Genomic DNA, 10,601 nt, shown 5'->3' on the forward strand with positions numbered 1-10,601 from the left:
GGCTTAGTCCACATTGCAGCCGGCCAGTGGGAGGCATAGTCTAGCAACATTCGAGATAGGGGAGGGTTGAATTGGACGATACGAAATTGGGATGGGAGAAAAATAGAAAAAAAAATGGGAGAAAAAGTAGATAAAAAAAAATCTGAGTAGAGTAGAGTAGATAGAATAGAAGTACTTTATTGATCCCGAGGGAATTTCAGCACCACAGATCACTCACAATGAACATTCAGGTAGTCAAAGATCTAAAATAAGAATACAGTCAGATATATCAGATTAGATTAATTTAGATTAGATTCATTTAGATTAGATTAGATCAGATTAGATTCGATTAAAATGTATTATCATACATCACAAGTACAATACAACGGAAAGAAGTTTAGCATCCAACCAGAGTGCAAATATAGCAGCAATATACAATGTACAGGTGATTAAACTGGGTACAAAATATACAAATGAGTACTACTGAGTGTAGTACTAATCAGATGTATGTACAGAGTTGTAGTATAATGAGTACTACTGAGTGTAGTACTAATCAGATGTATGTACAGAGTTGTAGTATAACATGTACTACTGAGTGTAGTACTAATCAGATGTATGTACAGAGTTGTAGTATAACATGTACTACTGAGTGTAGTACTAATCAGATGTATGTACAGAGTTGTAGTATAACATGTACTACTGAGTGTAGTACTAATCAGATGTATGTACAGAGTTGTAGTATAACATGTACTACTGAGTGTAGTACTAATCAGATGTATGTACAGAGTTGTAGTATAACATGTACTACTGAGTGTAGTACTAATCAGATGTATGTACAGAGTTGTAGTATAACATGTACTACTGAGTGTAGTACTAATCAGATGTATGTACAGAGTTGTAGTATAACATGTACTACTGAGTGTAGTACTAATCAGATGTATGTACAGAGTTGTAGTATAACATGTACTACTGAGTGTAGTACTAATCAGATGTATGTACAGAGTTGTAGTATAATGAGTACTACTGAGTGTAGTACTAATCAGATGTATGTACAGAGTTGTAGTATAATGAGTACTACTGAGTGTAGTACTAATCTCTCTCTGGTCTCTCTCTGGTATCTCTTTGGTATCTCTCTCTGGTCTCTTTGGTCTCCCTCTGGTCTCTCTATCTGGTCTCTCTCTGTTCTCTCTCTGTTCTCGCTCTGGTCTCTCTCGCTGGTCTCTCTCTGTTCTTTCTCTCTGGTCTCTCTTTGGTATCTCTCTCTGGTCTCTCTCTGGTATCTCTTTGGTATCTCTTTGGTATCTCTCTCTGGTCTCTCTCTCTGGTCTCTCTATCTGGTCTCTCTTTGGTCTCTTTATCTGGTCTATCTGGTCTCCATCTGGTCTCTCTTTGGTCTCTCTGGTCTCTCTATCTGGTCTCTCTATGGTCTCTCTGGTCTCTCTCTGGTATCTTTTGTCTCTCTTTGGTCTCTCTTTGGTCTCTCTGGTCTCTCTCTGGTATCTTGGTCTCTCTTTCTCTGGTCTCTTTCTCTGGTCTCTCTCTGGTCTCTCTCTGGTCTCTCTCTGGTCTCTCTCTGGTCTCTGTTTGGTCTCTATCTGGTCTCTCTGATCTCTCTCTGGTCTCTCTTTGGCCTCCTTCTCTCTGATCTCTCTCTGGTCTCTCTGGTATCTCTCTGGTCTCTCTGGTCTCTCTCTCTGGTCTCTATTTGGTCTCTCGCTGGTCTCTCTTTGATCTCTCTCTGGTATCTCTCTCTGGTCTCTATTTGGTCTCTTGCTGGTCTCTCTTTGATCTCTATCTGGTCTCTCTCTGGTCTCTCTCTCTGGTATCTCTCTCTGGTCTCTCTCTCTGTTCTCTCTGTTCTCTCTTTCTGGTCTCTCTCCTCCTCAGGTACCTCAGATGTACCAGTATACCATGTCTGCTGTCAGCCAGGGGAAGTACCCACGAGCCAAAGGTACACACACACACACACGCACACACACACGCACACACACACACACACACACACACACACACACACACACACACACACACACACACACACACTCTTTCACACACACTACAAAAAACTACAATTCTTAAAATAAGAAAAAACGATCTTTTATTAAGAAAGAAATTCTCCATACAGAAGTAAGTTAAAGGGACTGAGCGGTACAGGGGACTGTTTAACCTCTTAGCTGTTCTACCACAAAAGGTAACGTTTATGACAGATATTGAAACATAGTTAGTTTCTCTTCCCTATTGTTAGCATGTAGCAACAATTATATGTGAAATTTGTTTCAAAACGGTTGCACCCTAATCAAAATAAAAAATCTACTGTATTTACAGTAGATTTCATTATCTGTTCTTATGCACGCCTGGTGATACTAAATCCAAATTGAACTCGGGCATTTGAAAGATTATATATATATATGTGCGAATTGGCTATAATAAGGTAATTTATAAGCCTGCTATTCTATATTCTATAATAATATTTCAAATTGCAACGGTCCGGATGGGAGAATTCAGTACTGTATCTACAGAACCTTCTGTTTAATCATCTTCCCTTTATTCATTTCCTTAGATGTTTTGTACACATGATCTCAAGAAGGTACTGAACGGGATCAGTGGCAGTTGTTAATGTTTGGTCATTATTAGCATGGTGTTATTCACTGTCAAAGATGCAAAGAAAAATCATAATTCATATTCTCCTTTGTTTCATCACAATTTAAGCAAGCCTAGTAATAGACACAATATTTCTGACACTGTGAATACATTCCCTGAGGTCCATAGATGTCCCTAGATACCAAGAACATGCAAATGGCCCTTGTAGAAGTGGAGCAATATTCCATTTACTTTTCCATTTATTTTTGTTCGACGTAAGAAAGTCACTGTCAAATGACCATAGTATTGTCTCCATAGCTATAATATAGTATAGAGATATAGCTCTACAAACAAGGTGACGCACCCCTATCTTTAAAACGTGGCCTAGCTAGAACGGGATAAGGATAATGCCCGGCGCTGAATGAGTTAAGGACGATTTGCCCCCTGGTGGAACACGCCCCCTGGTGGAACACGGCACTCTGCGAGCGTCTAGCGGCTCAGGTCTATTACAACTTACAGATCACAGTGGATCTACAAAGAAGCAAAACATTTAGTCACAAGTATTTGGAACTGAAAAATATAGTATTTTACTTTGAAGAAACATTTTAAATGACTAACATTTCCACATCTGTGTAGTTATCTGTCCACCTGAACTGACTCGGCACAAAATACAAACAAACAAACGTGGGAGCTACAGTAAGTAAGAATGTTAGGTTACAAGCAAAACGTGTAATAGCTCTTAATTGGAAAAATGTTGATGGACCAAGAATTGGTATGTGGATTAAAGAAATGGCTTCAAATATGTCAATGGAAAAGATGGTGTATATTGTTAGACGTAAACAAAACATTTTTGATAATGCCTGGGGACCATTTGTGTACTTCTTAAAGCATAATACGAATGTTGGGAACTTGCTTCAACAAGAACGGGATTAGGGGGAGTACTGTGGGACAACTCTTATCATTGTGTAAAAACGACAAGAAACACCCTTTACTTAATGTGTAAAACATTTTGGTTGTATTATTTATTTATGTTTATTTTTTATTTAAATCTGTATCCTTCCTATGTGAACCTGTTTTTGAAGTTAATTATTATTTTGTGGGGTGGGGTTAGGGGAGGGAGAACGGGGTGAAAATGTTTGCTGAATACTGCTCTGCTGATATACATGTTGTAATTTGCAAACTAAAACCCAATAAATATATTGTTAAAAAAAAAAAAAAAAAATGTTAGGTTACCCCCCATGCCTTGTAAATATATAGTTTATACATTGAAACGACGTTGGGGCGGTGTTCCACCAAAACTGTTTTGTACTGACGCTGCTGATTGACATCATATTGCACACAGTGTTCAGTGTCACATTACGTTTGAATTTTCACAGAACTCTATTCTTCAGGATGCAAAACGTGTCTGAAGCATTATCTTACATGAAGTAGGTCAAGTCACTGATGAATTTGCTCCTGAAACTTGACATATGTTAGCCTTCACAAGTGCATCAATATCAGGCTTAAAATCCTGAGGAGCAGCCAATTTAAGAATATCATTCAAATGCTCGTGTGCGAGCCGCGAGCGCGGCTTTGTTTTAGTGACGTTCATCACGGAGAGAACCTGTTCACAAAAGGTAGGTCGTCGCAAACATGCTCAACACTTTTGCTGCCAGGTCTGTCAATATGGGGTATCCTGGCAAAAAGATGCCGATACACGATTAGCATGTTTTCACGAACTCACCCTCACAGTATGGCTTTGAGGCTGGTGCAATAAGAGAGCTAGCTTTCACTGCTGCATCACTCATCTCTCGGCTGTGGGTAAACACGGACTGTTGTTTCTTTAGACCCGCTAGCAGGTCATTTATCTTCTCTTTTCTCAGTTGTCTTTGCAATCGGTCGCATTTTTGACAGGTGGATTGATGCCATCTGCTATTTAGTTCTCAATGTTGTGTTACAGAATCGCTACTCTTAACTCTTGTTTTATATACAGTCTACCTATGCTCTTACGGATACAGTGCAACCCCCAGTGGACTGATTAGGAATAGCAGTTACTTTTATTATATAGCAAGGTTTTATAGAAATGCAATGTATGTCTTCCACACTTAGCAAAGTCGTCCGGCAGGCCGAGCTGGACCCCCTAGCGGATATTTAAATAACACAACGTTTGGAAACGTCAAGGAGGAGAGAGTGTTGTATCTTATTGGAATTCTAAACGGACCTGTGAGCTGTTCTAGTGTTAAAGTTTGTTGTGGAACTAAGCTTCCATTCAGACAAGTGGACCGAGTCAAACGAGGTAGCGGTTAGCTCCTACGTCTGCCGTCTCTATCTCTTCTATTCCCCCTCACTGTACCCCCTCACTGTACCCCCTCACTGTACCCCCTCACTACACCCCCTCACTATACCCCCTCACTGTACCCCCTTCCCCCTCACTGTACCCCCTTCCCCCTCACTATACCCCCTCACTATACCCCCTCACTGTACCCCCTTCCCCCTCACTGTACCCCCTCACTATACCCCCTCACTGTACCCCCTTCCCCCTCACTGTACCCCTCCCCCTCTCTGTGGCCCCTCCCCCTCACTGTGCCCCTGCCCCCTCTGTGGCCCCTCCCCCTCACTGTACCCCTCCCCCTCACTGTGCCCCTGCCCCCCTCACTGTACCCCCTTCCCCCTCACTGTACCCCCCGCCCCCTCTCTGTGGCCCCTCCCCCTCTCTGTGCCCCTGCCCCCCTCTCTGTGCCCCTCCCCCTCACTGTGCCCCCCCCCCCTCACTGTACCCCTGCCCCTCTCTGTGCCCCCCCCCTCTCTGTGCCCCTGCCCCCCTCACTGTGCCCCCTCACTGTACCCCCCCCCCTCACTGTGCCCCCCCCCTCTCTGTGCCCCTGCAGGCCCGGTGGTGGGGGCTCGTCCGGAGCACCACGGCTCCCCGGCGTCGCCCATGCTCCAGGCCACGTCGTCTGCAGCCGGGCCCCCCCTGGTGGCCTCCCCCTACCCCCAGTCCTACCTGCAGTACGGCCAGGTCCTCCAGGCCATGCCGCCACACTACCACGGACAGGTACGGTGTCCCCCCCCCCCCCCCTCACGTCTTCTAGAGTCTGATGACACCACAGGACGGTCCACATGTATGTAACCTTTTCTTTTCTCTCTTTGTCCTTCTAGACCATGTACTCCTTGTTGCAGGGGGGAGCCAGGATGTTGACGTCAGGGGCCCCTCAAGCCGTGGGGCCCCAGTACCCCGGCCAGACGGAGGGCTCCCCGGGCCCACAGCAGGGCATGTACGGTAAGGAGCAGAAACAGCCGCACTCCCACACTGAGCACCCACACGGTTCAGACTGTGGCTCCGTTTTGGGCAAGTTCACCTTCCTTTTCAGTCGACAGCTTAGGACCAACTACTGCACTGATGCAGCACAACACAGAGAGAACACAGACGAGGCTCTGATGCAGCACAACACAGAGAGAACACAGACGAGGCTCTGATGCAGCACAACACAGAGAGAACACAGACGAGGCTCTGATGCAGCACAACACAGAGAGAACACAGACGAGACACTGATGCAGCACAACACAGAGAGAACACAGACGAGACACTGATGCAGCACAACACAGAGAACACAGACGAGGCTCTGATGCAGCACAACACAGAGAGAACACAGACGAGACACTGATGCAGCACAACACAGAGAGAACACAGACGAGACACTGATGCAGCACAACACAGAGAGAACACAGACGAGGCTCTGATGCAGCACAACACAGAGAGAACACAGACGAGGCTCTGATGCAGCACAACACAGAGAGAACACAGACGAGGCTCTGATGCAGCACAACACAGAGAGAACACAGACGAGGCTCTGATGCAGCACAACACAGAGAGAACACAGACGAGACACTGATGCAGCACAACACAGAGAACACAGACGAGACACTGATGCAGCACAACACAGAGAGAACACAGACGAGGACTGATGCAGCACAACACAGAGAGAACACAGACGAGGCTCTGATGCAGCACAACACAGAGAGAACACAGACGAGGCTCTGATGCAGCACAACACAGAGAGAACACAGACGAGGCTCTGATGCAGCACAACACAGAGAGAACACAGACGAGACACTGATGCAGCACAACACAGAGAGAACACAGACGAGGACTGATGCAGCACAACACAGAGAGAACACAGACGAGACACTGATGCAGCACAACACAGAGAGAACACAGACGAGGCTCTGATGCAGCACAACACAGAGAGAACACAGACGAGACACTGGTGCAGCACAACACAGAGAGAACACAGACGAGGCTCTGATGCAGCACAACACGGAGAGAACACAGACGAGGCTCTGATGCAGCACAACACAGAGAGAACACAGACGAGACACTGATGCAGCACAACACAGAGAGAACACAGACGAGGACTGATGCAGCACAACACAGAGAGAACACAGACGAGACACTGATGCAGCACAACACAGAGAGAACACAGACGAGGCTCTGATGCAGCACAACACAGAGAGAACACAGACGAGGCTCTGATGCAGCACAACACAGAGAGAACACAGACGAGACACTGATGCAGCACAACACAGAGAGAACACAGACGAGACACTGATGCAGCACAACACACAGAGAACACAGACGAGACACTGATGCAGCACAACACGGAGAGAACACAGACGAGACACTGATGCAGCACAACACAGAGAGAACACAGACGAGACACTGATGCAGCACAACACAGAGAGAACACAGACGAGACACTGATGCAGCACAACACAGAGAGAACACAGACGAGACACTGATGCAGCACAACACGGAGAGAACACAGACGAGACACTGATGCAGCACAACACGGAGAGAACACAGACGAGGCTCTGATGCAGCACAACACAGAGAGAACACAGACGAGGCTCTGATGCAGCACAACACAGAGAGAACACAGACGAGACACTGATGCAGCACAACACAGAGAGAACACAGACGAGACACTGATGCAGCACAACACAGAGAGAACACAGACGAGACACTGATGCAGCACAACACAGAGAGAACACAGACGAGACACTGATGCAGCACAACACAGAGAGAACACAGACGAGACACTGATGCAGCACAACACAGAGAGAACACAGACGAGACACTGATGCAGCACAACACAGAGAGAACACAGACGAGACACTGATGCAGCACAACACAGAGAGAACACAGACGAGGCTCTGATGCAGCACAACACAGAGAGAACACAGACAAGGCTCTGATGCAGCACAACACGGAGAGAACACAGACGAGACACTGATGCAGCACAACACAGAGAGAACACAGACGAGACACTGATGCAGCACAACACAGAGAGAACACAGACGAGACACTGATGCAGCACAACACGGAGAGAACACAGACGAGACACTGATGCAGCACAACACAGAGAGAACACAGACGAGACACTGATGCAGCACAACACAGAGAGAACACAGACGAGACACTGATGCAGCACAACACAGAGAGAACACAGACGAGGCTCTGATGCAGCACAACACAGAGAGAACACAGACGAGACACTGATGCAGCACAACACAGAGAGAACACAGACGAGACACTGATGCAGCACAACACAGAGAGAACACAGACGAGGCTCTGATGCAGCACAACACAGAAAGAACACAGACGAGACACTGATGCAGCACAACACAGAGAGAACACAGACGAGGACTGATGCAGCACAACACAGAGAGAACACAGACGAGGCGGTTCGCTTTTAAATCGGAACCTAACGTAATCGTGCGTTTTCAGAAACAGTTCCAAAAGTTCATCTAACTTTTGAGCACATTTCACCCAAAGAGACAGTTCTCTGTTGTTGTTCTATAGAAGCTGAACACATTTCACCCAAAGAGACAGTTCTCTGTTGTTGTTCTATAGAAGCTGAACACATTTCACCCAAAGAGACAGTTCTCTGTTGTTGTTCTATAGAAGCTGAACACATTTCACCCAAAGAGACAGTTCTCTGTTGTTGTTCTATAGAAGCTGAACACATTTCACCCAAAGAGACAGTTCTCTGTTGTTGTTCTATAGAAGCTGAACACATTTCACCCAAAGAGATAGTTCTCTGTTGTTGTTCTATAGAAGCTGAACACATTTCACCCAAAGAGACAGTTCTCTGTTGTTGTTCTATAGAAGCTGAACACATTTCACCCAAAGAGACAGTTCTCTGTTGTTGTTCTATAGAAGCTGAACACATTTCACCCAAAGAGACAGTTCTCTGTTGTTGTTCTATAGAAGCTGAACACATTTCACCCAAAGAGACAGTTCTCTGTTGTTGTTCTATAGAAGCTGAACACATTTCACCCAAAGAGACAGTTCTCTGTTGTTGTTCTATAGAAGCTGAACACATTTCACCCAAAGAGACAGTTCTCTGTTGTTGTTCTATAGAAGCTGAACACATTTCACCCAAAGAGACAGTTCTCTGTTGTTGTTCTATAGAAGCTGAACACGTTTCACCCAAAGAGACAGTTCTCTGTTGTTGTTCTATAGAAGCTGAACACATTTCACCCAAAGAGACAGTTCTCTGTTGTTGTTCTATAGAAGCTGAACACATTTCACCCAAAGAGACAGTTCTCTGTTGTTGTTCTATAGAAGCTGAACACATTTCACCCAAAGAGACAGTTCTCTGTTGTTGTTCTATAGAAGCTGAACACATTTCACCCAAAGAGACAGTTCTCTGTTGTTGTTCTATAGAAGCTGAACACATTTCACCCAAAGAGACAGTTCTCTGTTGTTGTTCTATAGAAGCTGAACACATCTCCTACCTCATAATCTTTGCAAAGTCCATCGCTCCTAACATGTTAACACTTTGCCAGCCATGAGAAATCTCGTTATTTCATGCCATGCGTTGAGTGCCAAGGACGAGAAATCTCGTTATTTAATCGTTATTGCTTTTATTAGCGATATCCATACATTTTTCATCAATCTAGCCTCACGTTATCATTGGGACTGTCTCTGAGCTCGAACAGGGAAAATACCGCCCCCTATCGTCTTCCGGATGGTAATGCACCCATTGGATTGGACTGAATGAAAATGCATGAGATAAGAAACTCTGGAATCCACATTTTACTTCTCAGGCATGTAACCCGAGCCGATCGGATTCATTGTGGACCCTCAGAACAGCGTGGAATATGTGTTTCGAGTACCCAGCGTTGGATCAATAAACGCGATCGATATTGGAATGGCGATCAGGAATTGGAATAATCTTTTTGCAGAACATCTGATGTGAGGTAATCACATCAGGGTAATCAGAGGTTTTTTCACAGCGGATCACAATGTGTCCCCTATGTGTGTGTGTGTGTGTGTGTGCTGACCAGGAAATAGATAATCGATTTTTCAGCCCGCTTCTCTAGCGTGCATAAGTACACATATACTATCGATAATCTAGCGTTTATTTGAAAACGATTCATAAATAGGCTGAAAAATTACAACGTGTTTTGTGTATTCCACTAAAGGGCGATTATCACAGAATCTTTTATTTTTTCAGGAAATTTTCAAAAACTCAGTTTTTCAAAACGGTATAAAACGGAAATGTACAGATGAAAAACAATCCGTTTCATACATGTTGACTGCAAGCAAGTCATTGATAAGCAACGGTCGTATTAGACACATAGCCATAAATAGAATATAGAAATAGCTCCACGAAAATCATGAAATATCGGAAAATCAGCCCAAAAAAGGCTGGCATTCAATGTGTTAATAGGAGTTAACTGTAAACAAATGTTCTCTCTCCTCCCCCCCCTCTTTTTCTCTTCTCCATTTCTCTCTCTCCCTCCTCTCTCTCTCCCTCCCTCCCTCTCTCTCCCTCTCTCTGTCTCTCCTCCTCTCTCTCCCTCCTCTCTCTCTCTCCCCTCCTCTCCCTCCCTCCTCTCTCCCCCTCCCCCCCCCCTCTCTCTCCCCCCCTCTCTCTCTCTCTCTCTCTCTCTCTCTCTCTCTCTCTCTCTCCCTCACCTCTCCCCCTCCCCCCCCCCCCCTCTCCCCCCCCCCCCTCTCTCCCCCTCCCCCTCTCGCTCTCTCTCTCTCTCTC

At 45.4% G+C, this 10,601-nt stretch overlaps 1 protein-coding gene across 1 annotated transcript in view; it reads left to right on the plus strand.

Annotated features, from left to right (window-relative positions):
- LOC311238037 (ataxin-2-like protein) overlaps positions 1 to 10,601 on the plus strand; it is an 89,556-nt gene that overhangs the window by 74,663 nt on the left and 4,292 nt on the right. The window contains exons 12-14 of the mRNA XM_084326001.1: positions 1,867 to 1,930; positions 5,427 to 5,593; positions 5,698 to 5,887. Coding sequence (XP_084182127.1) covers positions 1,867 to 1,930; positions 5,427 to 5,593; positions 5,698 to 5,887 — 421 coding nt within the window. The remainder of the gene's footprint in view (positions 1 to 1,866; positions 1,931 to 5,426; positions 5,594 to 5,697; positions 5,888 to 10,601) is intronic.

This window comes from Notolepis coatsorum, assembly GCF_963971535.1.
Source record: "Notolepis coatsorum genome assembly, chromosome: 12".
Lineage (NCBI taxonomy): Eukaryota > Metazoa > Chordata > Actinopteri > Aulopiformes > Paralepididae > Notolepis > Notolepis coatsorum.